At 41.3% G+C, this 21,420-nt stretch overlaps 1 protein-coding gene across 20 annotated transcripts in view; it reads left to right on the forward strand.

Moving 5' to 3' along the window:
• Positions 1 to 20,935, forward strand: part of afdna (afadin, adherens junction formation factor a) — a 105,923-nt gene extending 84,988 nt beyond the window's left edge. For 8 of the 20 annotated variants that reach the window (XM_044168952.1, XM_044168957.1, XM_044168951.1 and 5 more), the window contains 10 exons: positions 238 to 388; positions 1,166 to 1,574; positions 2,016 to 2,269; positions 2,391 to 2,605; positions 2,747 to 2,926; positions 5,108 to 5,146; positions 7,143 to 7,277; positions 11,284 to 11,836; positions 16,977 to 17,061; positions 19,036 to 20,935. In XM_044168952.1, coding sequence (XP_044024887.1) covers positions 238 to 388; positions 1,166 to 1,574; positions 2,016 to 2,269; positions 2,391 to 2,605; positions 2,747 to 2,926; positions 5,108 to 5,146; positions 7,143 to 7,277; positions 11,284 to 11,836; positions 16,977 to 17,061; positions 19,036 to 19,189 — 2,175 coding nt within the window. In that variant the 3' untranslated portion in view covers positions 19,190 to 20,935. The remainder of the gene's footprint in view (positions 1 to 237; positions 389 to 1,165; positions 1,575 to 2,015; positions 2,270 to 2,390; positions 2,606 to 2,746; positions 2,927 to 5,107; positions 5,147 to 7,142; positions 7,278 to 11,283; positions 11,837 to 16,976; positions 17,062 to 19,035) is intronic. The other 12 variants (XM_044168955.1, XM_044168966.1, XM_044168967.1 and 9 more) reach the window with 7 other exon arrangements.
• Positions 20,936 to 21,420: the final 485 nt, after the last annotated feature.

Raw genomic sequence — 21,420 nt, forward strand, 5'->3', positions numbered from 1 at the left:
ATTTAATGTCTTTTTCCCACCGTGTTTCCCTCCTCATCCTGTTCCTCCCCATTTTTTCCACTTTGTGTTCCCTCTAACCTTCATCTTTCTACTTCCTTCACGGCCTTGTCCCTTTCTCTCTCTTCTTTTTTCCCATTTCTCCTGCCCTCCTCTGTCCATCTCATTTTCCCTTTTCTTTCCTCTCATTGTCTCTCCTGCTTCTCTCGTCTCTTATTCGATGTTTTCATCTCTTCCAAGCGGGTTAACCACTCCCAGGAGGAGTTATACCCCCAACCAGGAGGTCTAAGGCCAGACGAGCGCATGCAGCAGCACTACCAGCAGGACTACCAGCACCGGGACCTGGACTACCAACATAGAGATCTTGACTACCAGAGAGGTCCACCAGGAGGTGCGAAGAAAGAGAATCAGAGACCTCAGATAAAAGAGAGGAAGACAAAAAGAGGACTATAGCACCTGATAGTGTATTAACTGCCAGATTATGTAACACCTTAGTTGTTTTCAGACTCCAAATGATCCTCTAAAGTGTAATCAAATGTGATATTATTGTTTACGATTATGCAAAATATACTAATCACAATATTTTATTCAGAATGACAAAGCAAAAAAATGTGACATTTTCCCTTAATCTGTAAAATGGGAAATCCTGCACACATTCAGTCACTTGTAGTCAATACATCTTGTTACGGTGTTGCAGTCGGTAGACCTTCATCAGTTAGGACTGACAAGCAAAATTCAACCTACTCAGCTCATTTAAAGCTTTTACCTCTCTCTGAGTATTTCTAACAATCTCTAGTTCCATTTTATTTATATAGCGCCAATTCACAACAGAAGTTATCTCATTGCTACCCAACAATTCCCACCATGAGCAAGCGACTGTGGATTAAGTGGCTCTAAATGCTACATGGAAACATTGAGTGCTGAGGTCAGACTGATTAAGTCAACTTAGAAAAATACCACCAACCCTCCAGCTCTGACGGGAAAAATGTTTAGTTTTACCTTCAGACAGTTGTCTTCGTTCATCGTGGACCTTAGCCCCATTTGTGACCACTCACTCTGTACATTACTCAATGATTCAGTCACAAATGGGGCTAGGGACCCTGACTAAAAGAGTTATGGGAAGAATTACCTGTGTCTACAGGTGACCACTGACTGTGTTTCTGTGTAGGTGTAGGAGGTCCTGACCACTGGGCCCCACAGCCACAGGTGTCCTCCTCGTTGGAGTCCTCCACATCTAGCCAGGAGCACCTCAACTTCTCAGCCTCCTCCTCATCCTCCAACAAGACCCAGAACCAGAAGACTGGGCCGGGCCGATGGAAGACACCCAACGCCCCTCATGCTGCACCTCCACATTCAGCCCAGCCGCCATCCCGTTCTGACCTGCCCCCTCCTCCGCCCCCACCACCAGCCCCTTACCCTGATGCCTACGACGCCTATGACCCCCAACCTGACCTACCGCTCCCGCCACCTCCTGCTGCAGTCCCTCCTGTAACAGCCCAGCAGGCCGCTGACCGCAAGAAACGCGAGGAGCAGCAACGCTGGTATGAGAAAGAGAAAGCTCGGCTGGAGGAAGAGAGGTGGGGTTTCTTTTGTTTTGTGTTTTATGTTTTTTTTAATTAAGTTTTATTAGATTCATCAAAATGTTTAATGTTACACACAAAAGAACATTTAACTGGAGAGGCCCATGCAGGCTGTTTACAAAAAACATTAAAAAGTGAAAAAGACATTTTTATATATATATATATATATATATATATATATATATATATATATATATATATATATATATATATATATATATATATATATATATATATATATATATATATATATATATATGTGTTTGAGATTTTAATTGAACAATTACATTGTAAAAACTTATATATAGCTTTACTGTTTTACGATCAATTCAGGTTTTATTAATTAGTTTCTCCTTTGACATTTACAACAGACAGCGAACAAGATAAATATGATGATGTTGATAATTTGAATTGCTAACAAAAACGATTACTTTCCAGGGAGAGGAAGAGGAGAGAGCAGGAGAGGAAGCTGGGTCAGATCCGGGCCAACCCCGTCATGCCCGTCCAACCTCACAACAATGGAGGATCCATGCCTCCTCCTCACCACCAGCCGCCTCTGCCCTCTGCGGCCCCGCCCCAGCCCTACCTCCCCCCACAGCCTCAGCCCCAGCCTCCCCCATCCAGACCGGAGAAACTGGCCAGCCTGCCGCGGTCAGCTGTTCCTCCCCCTGCCAGTGCCTCCAACCCTGCTGGTAACACATTCAAGTCAAAACTTTTCTTATATGTAATGTTTCACCTCAGAAATTGTAGATTGCTTTTGCATGCAAACTACAACTACATTTAATTAATAAATAAAATGTGATATACTTGTAGGCATGGACACGGTGATCAGGGAGCTGTTACCGCAGCAGCAGCCACGGACCATCGAGAGGCGAGACCTGCAGTACATCACCATCAGTAAGGAGGAGCTGACGTCCAGTGACAGTCTGTCTCCGGACCCCTGGAAACGAGACGCCCGTGAGAAGGCAGAGAAACAGCAGCAGCTTCACATCGTCGACCTGCTGGACAAGGAGATCCAGGATCTCCAGGTAGGCACAGTTAAAGCTCCATTCAGAGGGATTCGGTTTTTGTCATTTTAGCTTAGGAAGGACTTCAGACACAAACTTAGTGATGGATTTACAAATAGCTGGTGAAACTCAATTCAGTTATGAGCATACTTTATTTTCCAGGCAAAGCCGGAGCGAACAGCCGAGGAAAGCGACCGCCTCAGGAAGCTGATGCTGGAGTGGCAGTTCCAGAAACGACTGCAGGAGTCCAAGCAGAGCGACGAAGACGAGGAGGAGGAGGATGACGAGGACGTGGACACCATGATGATCATGCAAAGGCTGGAGGCCGAGAAGAGAGCCAGGGTGAGACGGGGGGAGGGGGATAGAGAGACTGGAAGAGAGTAAATGGCAAGGGTGAAGGAAAGAGATACATAAAACAACTCAAATACCAAGAAAGCCAAGGAGAGATGAGAGTAAAAGAGAAGAGAGTAAATTAAACATTTACAGGAAGGGCTGAAGAAAGTAGAGAAGATGTAGAAATAGGAAGACATGAAATCGTATCATGTGCAAAGGCTGTTTTGGCTGAAATAAAACATTCTGACTTCTGTTTCAAGTAATAATGCCCATAAGCTCACAGTTCAGAAACAAATCTGTAGTTCAGCACACAAGGAAGGGTGAGCCACAGGAAATCAGGCTGATTGGGGGGAGGGGCAGAACCGGCTTTCAAATGCTAGAAGGGGAACTGGATTCCTCTGTGGCAGCGCTCCCAATATGAATGTCCTGCAATGTGCATCTGCAACATGCTTCTGTCATCGCTTTGCCATGCTGAGCTGCTTAAATCTGATTGGCTGGAGGGGTGGACGGGAGGGTTTTGGGCAGGCAGGTGAGGACGTCGTTAATGCTGCACTCTCATCATATGGATCTAACTGTGTGACTTTTAGTGTGACAGGTAAAGGCTACAAGTGTCTTTGAACATGTCCCGTTTTATGTTTCTTTTAGATTTTGATTTCCTAAACTCAGCACATGTGCTTAGTGAGTGATAGGAGTTCACGATTAAAGCTGCGTCCTGCTGTGATAAGACACAACAGCATGTGTCACAACTAGTTTAAAGGGACAATATCATTTCCTACTCTTCGCTGAGGATTTTCCCTGGTTGATGATGTCACAATTTGTCCTTACTTATATATTCGGCATCTCTCCCATATAATGCAAATGCAGCATATGTGCCATGTTGCACAGCAATAATGAGCCATCACCATAGTGTCACTGGTCCCATTTCAACAAGTTTCTCTGTATCCTGAATGGATATTGATGACTTGATTATTTAATTAAATAATTCTGGATGTCACGGTAGAATTTGATTTATACTGTTACAGAGGCACAAAATGTGCCACAGTTAGAAACTAACGTGTAAGAGTAACCAAGCCATAGAGCATCTACACAGGCTGATGATACTGTAGTTTTCATGGGTATTGTGACAGCAGCTTTTATGCTACTCAAATTCCTGGTGCTACCTGAAATTGGTAGATGTACTTTTTAATTCTTATGCAGTATTAATTTTTTAACTTTCTCTGCGTGACAGGCTGTGGTGAATATGCCTGGATGTGGCAGCATGTGGGCGGTTGCTGGTGGATGCTGCTGTGTATGGTAGCTGCGTGGTGGATGTGGTTGGCTGGAAGGTGTCAAATCTGTGAGGGTGTGGCTGAGTGTGTGATTATATACTGGTTGATGTTAATTTATAGTATTTATTTAGCCCAAAATCACCATCTGTACAGGATACAATCCTTGACCCAATCCTTGGTTTTGGATCCTTGGTTTTTGTGGTATATTAGTTTATGTTGTGCTCAGGTGGCCCTTTTTCTGAATAAATTTGTGTTTAATCAAATCCCTATGAACTGATTGAAGTGAGGCAATAGGTTACTCGGGCCACACCGTTCATTATGGTACTTTATTTGGAAAACAAAACGTAGAAACAAGAGTAAATGGTGAAGTAGTGGAGAGAAAAATGTAGAAAAAAGGAGCTCACAAGTCACTTGACGTAATTAGAAAACAACAATTGGCTAAACTAATTTTAAATTAATGACAAATGTTGGATTTTTGTACCAATTATTTTTTCCCCTCCTGTTTTTGCTATTCAAAATCAAAATATATTTATTCTAAATTCTGCAAATTTAAAAAAAAAACAAAAACAAACAACTAGAAAATAGTGAGCTATATTTTTAGATGTGGTGCAGTGGTTATGTGGATTTGGATGTGGTGGATTAAGGAGCTCTTGAACAGCCACTAATCGGCACAGTGGAGATAAACAAACTTAAGCAATGTTTTCACTCTACTGTATGTCCTCCCCCTCACTTATTTTATTTCTATTTTACTGCTCAGTTTCTCCTTACTCTTCCCACCTTCCCTCCTCTTTTTGCTAACTTAGTTTTATTGATATCGCCTCCACACCTTCCTTTTCAGCATTTGGGTATTTTCCTTTTCCTTCCTCCCTCCCTATCTGCCCCCTCTCTCACTCTCTATTCTCTTCTTCTTCTTCTTCTTCAGCAGCAGAATGCTGTCCCAGCTATCTCTGTTCTAGACTTGGTATGTTCTTCCTGTTAATGATGAGTATCCTCTCCTTGCCCTTACATCACTTCCTGTTCTCTGTCTGGGCTGCCCACCTGCCCGTGTTTCCTATCTGTCTCTCCCCACCCATCTGGACTACTGTCGTCGTCGTTTCATTGGGGGTGGGGTCGGGGTTGGAGGCAGGGCTGTGCCATGATTAGCTAAAGAGAGGCCGTCCTGGGGTGCTTGATGTTGTTTGGCTGGGGAAGCTGTCCATCTCTTTGTCCACTCAAAACAACTGCTGGGGGGACGGCGAGTGAAGCTGCTGCTTACCAATGGTGAAATACTGGTACTTCCAAATCATAAAAGCAACAGAAAACCAAACCTTGACATGCTTATAGAGTAGCAGAGCTGAGGTCGATGTGCTTCTTGTCAGCAGTGATGTTTTGAGTGCATATCGAGGTTACGCCTGCATGGCTGAATGCATCACAGGGAGCGTCCAGGTCGAGATCCATGCATGATAGCCCTGTGAGCCCCCGGCACAGCTTGTGCAGGGGCACATCATGATGTTGTGGTGTCCATGAATCCATCCATCTGTCCATTTGTGTGTGTGACCAGCTGAGCCTCTTTATGTTCTCTTTTTAAAGTGTCTGTCCAACCAAAACAAAAGTACATATTTTCTCACTTAGTTCTTGTTGTTGTTGTTGCCAGGAGCAAAAGTCCACTGAATTCACACAGAGTGAGCACTCACAAATTTTACTCTTCTTTTCTGTTTTTATAAAATAATTATAATAATAATTCTATATTTATACAATAATAATAACAATTATAATCATAACAATAATAATAGAATTAAAGTAGATCTAAAACAAAACAGAAAATGTATAAATTAAATATGAATAAATAAATAATAAGATAAATTATCACAAATAAAAAAATGAGTTAAATATATAAGAAAAAATACATAAAAAAACAAAAAAATAAGTATAAAGGAAACAATAGTTAAAATAAATGAAAATATACATAGAACAAATAAAGAATATATAAGAAATGTATTAAAATAATAAAAAATTAAACAAAACATGAAATAATACACACAAAACTAATTGATTATGATATATATAAACAGAACATAAAATACTATAATATATAATATATCCCATATAAAAATCATCTCTCAACATATTTTTCCAAAAACAATGCCTCTGTTACATGAAAACTGTTGGCAGTGTAAAATGTAATTTTCTATTCTTCAAGCACCACAAACAAAATTCCACTCCATTGGGTTGGAGGCAGCGAGACTCTGAGACAGAGATGTCCCAACCTTATCATGCAGTTTCTGCATGGATAGATACCTCTAGGGGTTAAGCGGCAGAATATGTTGTTTTGTAGTTTGGTTGAACTGACCCTTTAACCACCATCCAGCCCAGAGGGTCTGTTTCTTTTGTGTGTCACCACTGGGTTTGTGTTGGGATGGTATTGTTATCAGGACATTTCTGCAGCAGCCCATTAAGCTTGCAGTTACTCCAGGTACGCTTGATTTATTCTCCCTCTCCTGCTCAGCGGGACCTTTTAATGTTTTGTCAATACACTCAAATCAAATACACCTTAAGTAGCTGAAAGAGGGGCTGTCTTTTGTTTTTGTCGCCCTGTTCTGGTTGCTGTTGTTGTTGCACGTTGTTGTTGGTGTCTGCATGTTCAGCAGTGTGTGTGTGTGTGTGTGTGTGTGTGTGTGTGTGTGTGTGTGTGTGTGTGTCTGCCTGTGCTGTGCGTTTGCAGTGCACACTGCTCCTCCCCTCTGGAGCAGTCCTGTGAGACAAATCCAAACTACCTCACAATGCACACAACATGTTAGTGAACACTAGTGTCCAAGCAGTTAAACAGAGCCATTGGATGTGGAAATGTTCTCAGAGTTTGTGTATGAATGACTTAAGATTAATGTTGTACTAATTGTTTCCTTGTTTGCATGTGTGCCTGTCTTTGCGTGCCTTTTGGCATGTTCTGTGTGTATGTGTGTGTTTGCGCGTGTGATCAGTTGCAGGATGAGGAGCGACGGCGTAAGCAGCAGCTGGAGGAGATTCGTAAGCGGGAAGCGGAGGAGCGAGCAAAGCAGGAGGAGGAGAGGAGGTGGAGGGAGGAGGAGAGAGCCAAACGAGAGGCCGAGGAGAAGGTCGGTTTGTCTCTCTGTGAAACTACAGATAGGAGATATTTGGCCAGAGTTAATAAAAAAAACTAATGATTTTAGGATGTTTTGTTATGATACTGTAGCCATTTGTGCGTCAGCCCATCCATATCATAGGACAAAACAGGGCAGAAATCTATCAGGGTTGGACCACTATGAGTTTTACATCTTGAATATCCTTTTTGTCTGGCTGGAAAAGCCCCTAAAATAGTATTTAGACCATCTTGGAACACTACAGTACAATCCTCCACTGAAAGCCAAACCTATTAAATGTTGACCACTGACACAAAGTGAATATCAAATGATGTCACACAAACAAAGTAGATTAACTCCCAAAGAGTTTATATAACTGTGTGAATAAATAACTAACCAGGAAATTGAATTTAAAGGAATAGTTCAATATTTCGGGAAATTCGCTTTCAAGAAACAGTCCGGCATTTAGCCCCTCGGAAAACCCCAACTTGTCGTTTTTGCTTTTTGGTTTTTGTGCAGATATAACAAAGTGAATATAATGTCTTAATTAGTGAACTTCAGGGGTGCAAGTAGGTGGATTTTCCTACCATCGGACAGAGTCAAGCTAGCTGTTTCCCCCTGTTTGCACTCTTTGTGCTAAGCTAAGCTAAACAGCTGCTGGCGGTAGCTTCATATTTACAGTAGAGACATGGGAGTGGCATCGATCTTATCTGACTCTTGGCAAGAAAGTGGTTCCCAAAATGTTGAACTATTCCTTTTTTTCTTTTAAAGACTTTTTAAAAAATAATCAGTTTGAATAGACTATAAATAGAAATAAATTGAATGGTCAAATCTCTCAAGAGGCGTGTGTTAATTACTTCCTTTAAATGAAAACAAGGATGACAGCCTGGAGAAGCGTTGTGTAAGCAGCTTGGCTGCATGTATCAAAACACAGTGCTCATATGTATAAAATCCTAAATTACATCCTCACCTCCATTATATCAGCGGTAGATTACATTTACTAGCTCATGGATTTAAAAAAAAAAAAAAAAATAATCGAATATATCAGGCCAAAATAGCGGTCTAACCCCAGGATGTACAGTGACTTCAGAAAGTATTCAGACCCCTTCACTTGGTGCACACTTAATTGTGTTATAGATGTAATTTTAAATGAATTAAATTTACCTTTTTTGGCAGTTCATTCTGCACACAATAACCTACGCACCAGAACTTAATTTTGAATGCCATTGCAAAGGGTCTGGATACATATGAAAAGGAGAGGTTTAAGTTTTTGATTTTTGTGTTTTTTGCTTTGTTGTTGTGGGTTATTGAGTATAAAATTAATTGTGTAAAGTGTGCAACAAGCGAAGGGGCCTTGATACTTTCTGAAGCCACTGTATACTTTAATGACTTGATTTCTGTTTTCTCCTTCCTTTGTCCAGGCTACTCGGTTAATACAGAGTACTCAGCTAATTTGGAGAGGCTAAGTCTTCCTATAATATGTATTATGAAGCAGAAATATTTGGAGGTTTTAAATGACCTGGTGATCTGATCTGGTGGCCATCCACCCATCTCTGTCTTGTGTGTTAAATCAAACATATTCAGTGTTTTGTTGTGTCTACTGACTTCACCATGATACCATTATCCTGGTGCATTTGTCCTGTGAACTGTAGACCACTGATCACACCACTGGTTGTTTAAACGTCTTTGCAGGCAAAACTTGAAGCTAAAGCCACCACAGAGAGATGTAGTTTAGTGGAAATGCCTCACAAACATTTTTAAAATATATTGAATATTGCTCCTTTGTCTAACTGATTTCATTACTTGCTGATGTTAAAAAAATTAGAAAAGAAGTAGTCAAAAGTATCTCAGAGGGTTTAACTTTGTTTAATTGTTAAGTCAGTTTATTCCTGTTGCTACAGTTACAGCAGTGTTTAGTATTTGTTAGTGACAGAGCTTTCCTTAAAAAACTTTTGTGTCTTTGAGAAAGAGATATTGTTTTTAAGATGTTAATCTGATGCCGTTTGTTTATTGTAAAGATGTCCAATTGCATGTCCTCATCCTGTGCACCCCCCACCCTATGTGATGTGTCGCTGTGTCATGTTATGTGCTCCCACCCACCTTAAGCATGGGACTCCCATTATGTTGTTGTTGGTGTATGTCAGGAAGTTAAGTTATTTCAGTTTTTTTGGGGAAGCAGTTATGACTTTGTGAGATTATTATTTAATTTTTTTGTTACCATTTCCATCCAGCATCACTTCAGAAACTATGTTTAGGGAATGCCGCCCACCCTCCCACTTTTCCCAAAAACCACATGCTTTATATTCAGTTCATGCGCGCACACACACACACACAAACACACACAAACACACCCAGAAATATATACTCACCCACCTGCCTCATTCCGTCCTCAGCCATCCATACTGTACATATTCAGAAACTCAGCAGCCACCCACTCATTCAATCCCACACACCTACTAATCCCTCCCAGTTTCTTCAGATTCCAACTGTGCTGATTCAACCATCAAAAGCAGCTCGGATACATCCACAGCACTAGGGACGGCCCGTAGTGGTTACCTTTTTGAGGACATATACGATCTCGACTACATTCAGCCTTCAGCACATGAAACGGACCAAAAACGCGAAGATAATCTGACATCAGAAGCGGCGAGATTGAGCACATGTGACCCGAAGCTGCTGGTCGAGCTCCAAACCCAGAAATCTAAACACATTCCTCCAGCGTAGATTCATGTGTAACATCACAGACCTCTCCCTGAAGTGTAGATACTAGAGCTCAACCACTGGAGACAGGGTGGGCTTGAATCAAAAACCTACCCACAAACCATATAGTATAAACTGAGGATACACAGAGAACCGAAGCACATATGGACACGTAGTTTGTGCACACATGCATACACTCCCACGGTGTTGAGGGAAGGGGAGATGGTGGTAGACAGGGTGGTCCAGGAAGCAGGGCTGGTTTACTGTTGCCAAGGGTCCAATCAAGTTTTAAGGTAGTGTGGACCGGTTGGAACAGGTTCTTCTTCCAGTATCTTGTCAGATTGGTGGAGTTGTTGGACCAGTTAGAGTAGATTTTTTGTTTGGTTGATTGAAAACATTTAACATACATACATAAATACATACGTAAAAGTACATATTAGACTTTGTCAGTCCTGGACTTATTTCCGTCGTTGTCCCTGGTGTTTACACAAGATCGGGAGGACCAGTTTGTACCAGTGATGACGGGTGGACGTGGCAAACCAGTTAGGTCAAGTCCAGCTCAGTGGCAACATTTACTAAACTGTTCTTGGATTTATTCTGAAACATAATTATGAGATGATTTCAAATGGAATGCTTAAATTGATTCCCAAAAAATACTTGGCAGTATAAAGAAAAGGCAAAAACGGATGTGGTGATGGTGTGGTTTTTAGAGTGGCCTCCTCTTACAAACCAGTTGGCAGAAAATAGTGCGTTCATGTAGGACCCCATCACTGAAGCTGATTGAGAAAATAGGTTTTCAGAGCCTTTAAGTTTTGTTGATGAACAAGCTGTGTGCTCAATATAACCAACGGAAATTCATGGTGCAGACCTTTTTGTAAATATAAGATCATTTCTGCATCAAAATGAGTGTTTTTATAAAGTTACTTTATTGTGTATTTAAGTCATTGCTTTACATGGAATTTGATCGTTAGACCATTTTATAAATGCGGCCCCTGATCTAGGGCCGGTTTGCATCAGTTATGATATGCTTCGGTTCTGTCAAATTGGTACTAGATATGGTGGACTTGGTCTTTGTACTGTACCAGATCTTTGTATATTGTAAGGCCAGTTAGAGCAGATGTAGTTAGGCCCAGAAGAATCTTGTTAGACTGGTAGACAGGTGTCCTAACAGACGTGGTTTTACCTGTGGTAGAAGCAGGGTAGTGGAGCTTTTTGACTAGTTGAATATTTCCCCAGCTATATCTGATTAGCCAGTTAGTGACCATTACTGAAGCGAGAGCCAATGAGAGTGGAGCTTACTAACAGGTTGTCCCTCCCCTAGAGGAGACAGGAGGAGGAGTACTACACTCGCCTGGAGGCTGAGCGGCGCCGGCAGCACGAGGAGGCAGAGAGAAAGCTGCTGACGCCTGACGAGCCGGCCGGTCTGTATCGGCCCCCGCTGCCCCGGGATTACCAACCCCCCGCCCCCCACAACCCTACTAACACTCCCCCGCCCCCCCCACAGAGAAACACCTCCTACCTCAAAACCCAGGTCACCTCCCCCGACACGCTCTACACCGCCAAGTTTGTCTCCTACGCGGGCGATGAGGAAGACGAGGAGGAAGGGAATGAAGCCACCAAAGCAGGAAGTGGCGGCGGCAATCAATCAGGTCAGGTGAAGCTGTCGGCGACCCGGAAGTCGTACGGCGACCTCCCGGCCACCGCCTCCTCCAATCACAACAAGCCTCAGCCGCCGCCCACTGCGCGCAAGCCCCGCCCTGTTTCTGACGGCATCTTCCTGTCTAGCTCGTTCCAGCCGCCAGTCAACAACTCCAACAGTACAGGTCCCCCCCTTCCTGCCAAACCCAGCTCCATCCCCCCAGGAGGCTTTAAAGGTAGACCCAGAGAGAGGAGAGAGGAGTCAGGCTCGCCACAGCGCCCTCTACAGCTCCCACACCTCCCTCTCATTCACTCATCTCTTCATTTACTACCTTCATAGTTTAGTGCTGTTTTGTGTTTATTTTTACCTTCTTTTTCAGTAGAGCGGTGTTCTGCCTTTTCATCTCCACCGTCTACTTTTTCCTTCTTTACACGTGTCCAAATTTTTTCGTCGTCAATCAGTTCATCACTTTATGTTCGTTATTGTATATGTGGAAATTTCCCTCCCTCTCCTCGAGCAAATCGCATTGAATTTGTTTTGTATTTTTTTTTATGTTGGTTTGTTTGAACACCTCCTCCTGTCCCAGTCATTTTTTTCCTCCTCAACTTCCTCCAATCAACCCCCACCCCCCCTCGATCAGCACTAGCAAACAGAAAAAGCAATCGATAATCACGCCACCACTTTTTGCTGCAGATTGAGACCCATCAGAGCCAATCATAGTACTGTTGGTGTTGTCGCTCGCCGCCTCCTTTGTGTCTGGTCTGTTGCTGCTTGGGACGGGGGGCGAGGCCAGCCGTCAGTCTGCCTGCCTGCCTGCCCCCTTCCTGCCCCGTGGCTCTGCTTAGCGGTGTTGGCTTTAAAGGGAAGGAGACACACCATTGGCTTTACACACTCATCAATCACTCGGTTTAAAAGAATCAGCTCTCATTTCATAAACATACAGTAAACATGCATAAAAGTGCACACAGCAGCAGTGTGTTGAGTGAGAGGCCTCCTCTTTGTCTGTGGCTGTTTAAAAGGCTTCTTATGGTCTAAATCTTCTTGTCATCACGCTGAATCAAACTCTGAGCTTCTGTATAAGTCACTCTGCTCAAACCACAACTCCTACTGGCAGTTGTCCATTTATAGCTGCTTATGTTCAAAATTTTGAAGGTCATACTCGGGCTATAGTTCCTTCTAAAATAAACTTTTTATCATGAGGTTAAAAGAAGTCTTTCTTAACATAGATCAAATATTAAACAGGCTGTTTTTCTTGGTTTTCCTTGTCAAATATTATGTCAAGATATGTATCATAGCTTTTCTTCAACAGGCCTCATTGTTGGAAAGCGACATCTGACAGTAGAGGGGGCAAGCTGCAGTCATTCGGCAGCAGCAGAGAATTTTTTGCTCCCAAAATATCCCTCCATGATTTTACCTTAGACACACTGTCTGTGCAAACCGATCTTGTTACATTTTCAAAATCACACAAGGAGATAGTAGTAGTAATAATTAAATTCAGATTTTTCTTAGGTATGTGCCAAAAAAATATTGAACTCTTAAATATCAAGAAGATTCAAGTTTTTATTCCGGGAAGAACAACCTGTGTTAATTAGGGTCAGTTATTGAACCTCAGTACTCTTTTGGTATCGCCCGAAATGTGTCCATAGCATCAAAAGTATCAAAAACTTTCAAGCGCCGAAAGCTGGCATCAAATGTCTGGTCAGATTCATAATATTGTTTGCGTATTCTTTGATCAGATTCTGTTCCTGATTTAAGTCAAAATGTTTTTAGACCATTTGTTTTCAGGCAAAATTCTCATTCTGTTTTAAAAAAAAAAAAAAAAAAAAAAAAGTACATTTGAGACCTTTGCCGTATTTTGATGATTAAAAAATGTAAAAAGTAAGGTACCAAAAAAAGTACAGTGTTGGTATCGGTACAGAAACTCATACAGTACAGAAGAATGTCAAACGACAGAGCCTGAGTCATATATGGTGTCAGCAGCAGCATCATTAAGACTTAGTGAAGCTCTAAATTCCAGCTGTTTGAACATCCACAGACAAACAGAGCTACGAATGCAGCACAGTCTGAATGTCGTCACTACCTGAGGTCCAGGAAACGGCTGCTGCACCTTCAACATAAACCTCCCCCATCCCTGCTGCTTACTGAATACTAAAACACATCCGGGACCTCATGGAGAACTTTGTGTTGCATTTTTTTACTCAAATCAGGAAAACACCCCACTAATGTCCCACCACCTACCCCACCCACCCACCTACCCACCTCCCTCAGAAAGAAAATCTGCATGTTTGACCACCCATCACACAAACGCATACATCATAAACACACAACACTGCACTCTGGCTGCCAGCAGCTCACCCCAGTAACCGGCTTGATGTCTATTGCTTTTTACTGCCTGTGCGTAGCTTCCACCAGGCTGCACCCTGCTGTCTTTCTTTATTTCTTATTTATGTCTTTGCTTCCATTTCCCACTTTGCCTGTCTCTGTTGGTCTGTCTGTTAATTTTCCTTCCCAAAGAGCTTAGTTTTACTCCTTGTTTGTGCTTTGTCGTCTGCCTGTTTCGGCTCTGTCAGCTGATCCGGCTGTCTTTCATTTTCGCCTGTCACTCTGTGTCTCTGCTGTAGCTGTGATGCTGTCTAACGCTGCAGCTTTACTAAACCTTACTACAACTCCCACAGGGCATTGCGGCAGGTTCAGGTGACCAAGCGGCACCTGAGTCTCTGGCTTCCCTGACCATATGAATCTCCAAATGTATTCAATGAGTGCGAATTGATCAGCTGGCAGCTCCGAAAGCTCGAGTCTGACTTTAATAAAAATGTGGCCTCTTCTTGAAATGCAGATATTTTTGTAATCAGAATAAAAACCACAGGAAAAACAATGCTGACGCCAGTTTGCCTCAGAAGGTGCACGAACTAGAGAAAGCTACAAAGGAAGAACAAAGTCAATTATCCCCAGAGACGGATGTTCTAACAAAAACTGTGTATTGGTACAGAAAAACAAAAAACAATGGGGTTTTTTAGACTCCATTGGCCTCCAAGATAACTGAACCGGAGTAAAAGAAAAACATTCACAACCTTTGAGAAACCATGAAACGCCAGTGGATGACTTTTTTTTTTGTGAATCTGAAGAATTTTCAATCACAGTGCCATAAGTATAATTTTCCATCTCTTTTGGCTCCACAGAGGAATGTTACTGGCCTTGAACAAGGGTTGTTTCTCTGTGGTTACTTTGTTCTCTGCCAGTTTGTGTTCATGTGGTTTGAGGCTGAAGTGGGACCCGGCTTGATCCCGTCCCAAACTACACTTCAGATCTCTCTTTGCTTTCGCGCTATAAAACCCAAAGACGGGGCCTAGGAGCTGCCAGCTGGATGAATCCATCTGGGTTCACACCGTCACTGTGTCTGCATCTGAACTGTACCAACCCCCCCCCGCCCCCCTCCATTTCATCTGAAACACAAGACCAACATGCGTTTGGACTCCCAAGTTGGGTTTTTTGAAACAAGTACAGTTGAGACTGGATGCTTAATGTCTAAGTCCTGGGTTAATACCTGCCATCATCTGGTGGGATTCAACCACTGTTTTCAATAATTACCACAACAAGAGAGAAGAACTCTGCTTTACTGTTTGGATCCAGTGTTTCCTCTCAGCCTGTGGTGTCATATATTGTGCCATGAAGAGAGCCTGCAGGGTTTTATTCTCTCAATTTAAACACAACTGATTAGTTCCTGCTCACTGGTTGAAGGTGTGTTAGCAAGTGTAATGCCATGTTGTCACTGGTGGATGAGGCTGGCATTATTCTGTATTTTTCTGTCTGTCAACAAATCCCATGAAAAGACCAAAACCATGTGTTGGTCCGTCCCTCAACACTTTTTGACTTGTCTGTCTGTGGCACGCAGCCCCAGTCCCATTTGTTTGTAAATCTTTCAAAACGGCTCACAAATATATAGTTAAACTCCCAAATGACTTTTTGTATCATCAGAATTTGATTGATTCAGTTCAATAAAATTTGAAAAGTCTCAAAGAGCCGCATCAGTAAATTATTTCTTCCCATTCATGTGAGCGGGGAGCCAACAGGAAGTCAGTCGGCTCAGCCAGAGGGAGTCTCTCAACCGCCGCTACTGAGCATGCTCCATAGACCCCGCAAATCCGCTCAGCATGTCACTCACTCAGTGCATCACTGTGGCTCATTGTAACAGTTTTGGACAACAATGGAGCTCTATGGCACAGAGGAATAAGATATATCAGGATTTTGATACACACAGTACTTGTTTGGATCATTTCATTGTAGGTTTTGGTCTTTTCATGGGATTTGTTGACAATAAAAGAAATATAGACTACAGCCAGACTTGTACTTTATTAAACAACCCCTTGAATCAGCAGGGTGGAACTAATCGTTTTTCTTTCCTGCTGTAGTATTTGTTTGGAAATGAAAATCTGCCGACGTCTGGGTCACACAGTCGTGAAGCACTCAGGCAGATCCGGCTGCGGCTGTGTCTCTTTGTAGCCTGGACGTTGCTGGGGTTCGGAAAGACACAGGGACAAACTGATTAACGTGTCCTTCGGGGTCAAAGGTCAGGGTCGCCCTCCTTATGTTAGTTCCACGGGCTTTAACCGAGCTCTGTATCACCCAGGACGTATCTTTTTACGTCTATACAGGAGCTTTTTTCTTGGCTTGAATTGGATGTAAAATTTCTGGATTCTAAGAAATCTGGAATATTTTGTGAATCTTACTGTAACTGATAATTTCAGTGTTTTTTCATTATTGAATCTAAATGACAAAAAGTTACATTTTCAGAAGTAAAATATATATATTTTTTAAAAGTAGATGATTCAGGACAGACGGGGCTCCAGATCATTAGCACCTTAGGTCAGACATGTTTGATGGTGACCTCGGCCTCAGATCCCACCGACACTTCCACAGACCATTTTGGCTGCTTTGGAATGGCCCTTTAACAGCTTTTTAACGCTTTCTCTTTCTCTTTTCTCGGCTCGCTGCTCTAGTTTAACAAGATCTTTCTTTTCTGCCTAATGCTTCTCCAGAACCCGTTCCCTCTCTTCCTTCCTTCTGCTCAGGCTGGTCTGTGGGAAATGAAGTGATGTCGACAGGAGAAGCTGCTGGTTACTGGTGACCAGGGTCTCTGGTCAATAATCGATACTGTTATGGGAAAATAATACATAGTTTTCACAAGGTTTCTGTGTGACTGAAATGCACAAATGCCTGAAATTCCTTATGGGAGTAATGGGAGACAAGTACCAGAGATCTTGACAGCCAGCAGCCAGCAGCTTCTAGCTCAGATGTTTTCAGATAACAAAAGCTGTATATGAACGATGCTGACTCACATCTGTCTGTCTGCTGTGTGACTCCTAAACCTCGAACAGGATTTAACTCGTACACTGGAAACTCAGCAGGAGTTGTAGGATCAGGAGAAGTCTACAACGACCCGCGAGACAAATGGACGAAGAGGTGAGACTCTTTTTCTGTTGTCTGGTTTCTTATTTGAAGGACTAATTCACCAGATGTATGTTTTTACTCACATGGCTTTACAGAGAAAGGCGATTCCAAAAGTGTTTCATACAAGTTGGTCAACTTTTTTTTTTTTTACAATATCCATAAGAAGAGTCTGAAACTTCTCTTGCAGCATACTTCTCATGTGTAACATGTGTTTTTACTAAATAAACCACTTTCCAAAGACTCCTCTCGTGCACGATGGAGACGGGGATCTGAAAGAACCTCTTTGTTGGATCAAATGTTAAGCTGCCAGTTTGTTATGTTAAGAATTCAGATTCTGTAATATAATTCAGTATTACTGACTTTTTGGGGGGGACTCAAGTTACTTTAATAATAGACTAATCAGAACAGTAAGGTATGATAGGATCATAAATAGTAAGATAAGTCAAATATTTAAAAAGAGCCTATCTGAATAATCGGATAACCAGACTCTGTTGGGGAGATAAAGGCACAGGTTTCCTCCTTTGTTCTTTCTCTCTTCAGCAAATTCATGATATTTGATCCAAAACTTGGGTTGCAAGTGGATGAGGTGCAGCTCAAAGGTAAAACTGATACAGAGCAAAAGGAAGTGAATGTGATGTTTCAGCCCTGCACTTAAAACACTGTGAAATACAACAGTTACATGGCTCGTATACTGTTTGTACAGTACACATACATGTGTAGCACTCGGGGACATTGTTTTACAACCAGTGTGGGATGTAAACTTGGAGAGGATCTGGCGTGGCCAGCAAGGAGTGCATCTTCTTTGACACTTTTTCAGTCAGTTCAGTTATTTTTTGATCTTTTAGTGAGTCTTTTGACCTTTTTGTTTTATCTGCTGGTTCCACCGTCTGACAGTGAAGGACAGAAGCCAGTTTTGTTAAGATGTGCGCAAAGATTATTGATCTTAATTCTTTTTGTGGCCAACAAATCGTAAAGAAATCAGTGAGCATATTGAACCTACCCTGAGCACGTCTTAAGGGAATTCTTATTGCCGCCTTCAGGTTGACGCTTCGCTCTACCAGCCTGTAGCAGTCATTCTAAGTCCTTTATCCCCTCTGCCATCCGCAGCGGTGGAATGTAACTAAGTACATTTACTCGAGTACTGTACTTCAGTACAAATTTGAGGTACTTGTACTTTACTGTAGCATTGTCTTCTCATGCCACTTTACACTTCTACTCCACTACATGTCAGATGGAAATATTGTACTTTTTACTCCACTACAATTATTTGACAGCTATAGTTACTTTACAAATTAAGATTATATAGTACATATAGATATAGTACAGCTAAAACACTAAACAGTAAAATCCTGCTTTTACATTAATGCATGAGTAATAATAATCTAATGATATATAATAATATATGTATATATATAACAGTCACAGGGGACATTTTTCTGCATTTAATACTTACATACTTTTATTTCAATAACATTTTCAATGCAGGGCTTGTAATGGAGTATTTTTACAATGTGGTAGTAGTACTTTTACGTAAGTAAAGGCTCTGAATGCTTCCTCCACCACTGGTTGTCCGTCTTCACAATTCTTCACAGGTCATTGCTTTTGTTCAGCTTCATTACTTTGTGTTTTTTAGATACTTTAGGATATTTATATGCCTTTATGTATGTATTTATTACCAATTCCACAAATAGTTTTTTTAAGCTTTTAGCCTTTATTTTTATTTGTGATTAAGACGCCCCACACACACACACACACATTCATTGTGTGTGTATTTATTTATACCTGGGTCGCAAACTTCTGCGTACAGTTGCGTTGCAACATTGAATTTAATACCTTTAATACAAAATAATGAAACAAATTAATTTCTTGTATACTAAATATGATGTAAATATGATTTTGAAGCATCAAACACTGTATGCTCTGTATATCGATATAACCTGTGTGTGTGTGTGTGTGTGTGTGTGTGTGTGTGTGTGTGTGTTGCAGTCAGGAGCAGGAGAACTCGATCCCCAGCGGCGCTCCGGAGAGTCTGACCTTCAAGGAGCGCCAGCGTCTCTTCTCTCAGGGGAAGGAGGTTTCCAACAAGGTCAAGGCTTCACGCAAACTCATGGAGCTGGAGAACGAGCTCAACACTAAGTAGACCCGAGCCTTTCGCCATCCCAGCGCCACCTTAACAGCAACGTCACCACGGTAATGTTAAGGTGCTCCTGGGACAAAACCGGGTCGAGAGAGCCGGCGCTCGCTTCCCTACCACTGACCGCCTCCTCCTGTTTGTGTTGTTTTCCCCCTCTCTTTTGTTTTTTATTTTAATCATTCAATAACTGGACCGTTCACTTTTCCGACGTAGCTATATCGTTGCAATAGGAGAGACATTTATGGCTTACAATCTTCTTCCCCTCGTTAAGGTCTGTCAAAGATATATAATGATAAAGCACTGTAAAAAAGTTTTAATTGTAACTAGTGAGAATTTGAGAATCACACGACAAAGGGGGATATATTTTTGTTTATAAAATGGTTCTTTGGGCGAGGAAAGGAGAAAGGTTTACTCTCATTTAATTTTTTTTTTTAATAGCTCACTAAAATATGAACAATTTTATGTTATTTTATGCTCCTTTTCTGCATCATGTTGTTTTCACACTTTTAATTCCTTCTTGCCAGCAGCAATGCCCACAGTTGAGCTCCAGACCAATCTTTATTTTTATTTTATTGTTTTTTAAAATTAAATTCTCAGTGAGTGGAAACACTGTTATTTCATTCCGTATGCAAGAAAGCATGGGATTTTTCTTTTGGGTTTTTTTGTTGTGATGTTTTAGATAAACTCTGAAAGATTCTCCAGAGAAGGATCTTTAAATGCACAACATTACTGTAAATATTTGGGTCCACAACTGTCTCACTCTTTTACTACTGTAGAAACCTGCCAGGCTACTAAAAAGTGCAAAACTAATGTGATTTAACAGCATTTTGTTGACAGAAAAGACAACAGGAAGTTCTGCTAAAACTGGACTGTCTCCCCACTGCTCCTCACTGTCAATGGAGTTCAATTTTTAAATGTTTTGCCCCAATCAGAGGTAACTTTTATTTTATTTTAAATCCAAGTCTTTTTTTTTTTTTTGCAGAGTTGTGTGAGATTAATTTGACTGATTGTCCCCTAAATTCAAGCCAGAAAAAGGATTTCTTTCACTCACAATGTGATTGTTCGTTTTCACAATAAAAAAAACAAAAACAAATTAAAACTACTCTTTAAGTCTTTGTTTGCTTTACAGATATTTATTTCAAAACATACTTGCACAAAAACTTGTTTTTAATATAAAATATGTATCTGCGAACTGTTTTGAGAAGTGGATTACATTTGGGACCGTACTGTGGTAATGATCTGTTCTGCATTAGAGACAGAAAAGTGTTGTTTTACACCAGCTGTAGTTTGGGGAGATCCAGATTTTTTAGGACTGGAGTCAAGGTGACAGAATTGTGACTGTACAATATATACAGTTTCCATAATCACATTCACCTTCACTGCTGCTCTGCTGATGTAGGAAAGGAACGCACTTTGAACCCCGGTGTTTCCCCCGGTTTTAAAAAAAATAGTGAGGTTTCAGATGTGTCTCTCTTCTGCAGTTTGTTTGAGTGACTCCATCCTGTGTGTGGATTCATTTTATTTTTCTCTCCAAGGAGCCTCCACTAAAACAGATTCTACGTGATGAGATAAGATGCTGTAATAATAACTGACCTGTAAAAACACTACAGATGTGTCTCCTCTCCCCCCCACAACAACAACAACAACAACAACAACAACTCCTTTTTAGGTTTCAAAATGAACTGAATCATTTAAATGGTTTCATGTTTAGCCTTTTGTAAATCATTAATAAATACAGATTTTTCAACAGTGCAGGCTGGAAGTGTGGTCTTTTGTCATTACAGTAAAAATATATTGACTGTGTTATTCTGTCATTTCATGCAGAAGCTACAAACTCTTAAAAGGATTTCATTGCATTTGGGCCGAGCAGTTTTTATTTTGCACACTATCGAGCTCCATAACTGCGGTTAAAACTGATTTCTCCGTTATGTCTGTTGTTACTTGTACTTGAGTATTTCCATTTTTATAATACTTTATACTTCCACTACATTTCTGAGTAGATACTTTTTACGCCGCCACATTTTTCTGACAGCTATACTGTAGTTAACTTTTCAGATTGAGATTTTATATACAAAACCATTTTAAATTAAACGACCCTGCAGTGCAACTTGACCAACTACAACAAAGTACCACTTATCATTATTACTGATGCATTTACACGTAACGTAAGCACATTTTGTTGCCATACTTTTGTACTTGAGGTATTTTGAATGCAGGACTTTTAAATATTTTTAGTG

This window comes from Siniperca chuatsi, linkage group LG16 (genome assembly GCF_020085105.1).
Source record: "Siniperca chuatsi isolate FFG_IHB_CAS linkage group LG16, ASM2008510v1, whole genome shotgun sequence".
NCBI lineage: Eukaryota > Metazoa > Chordata > Actinopteri > Centrarchiformes > Sinipercidae > Siniperca > Siniperca chuatsi.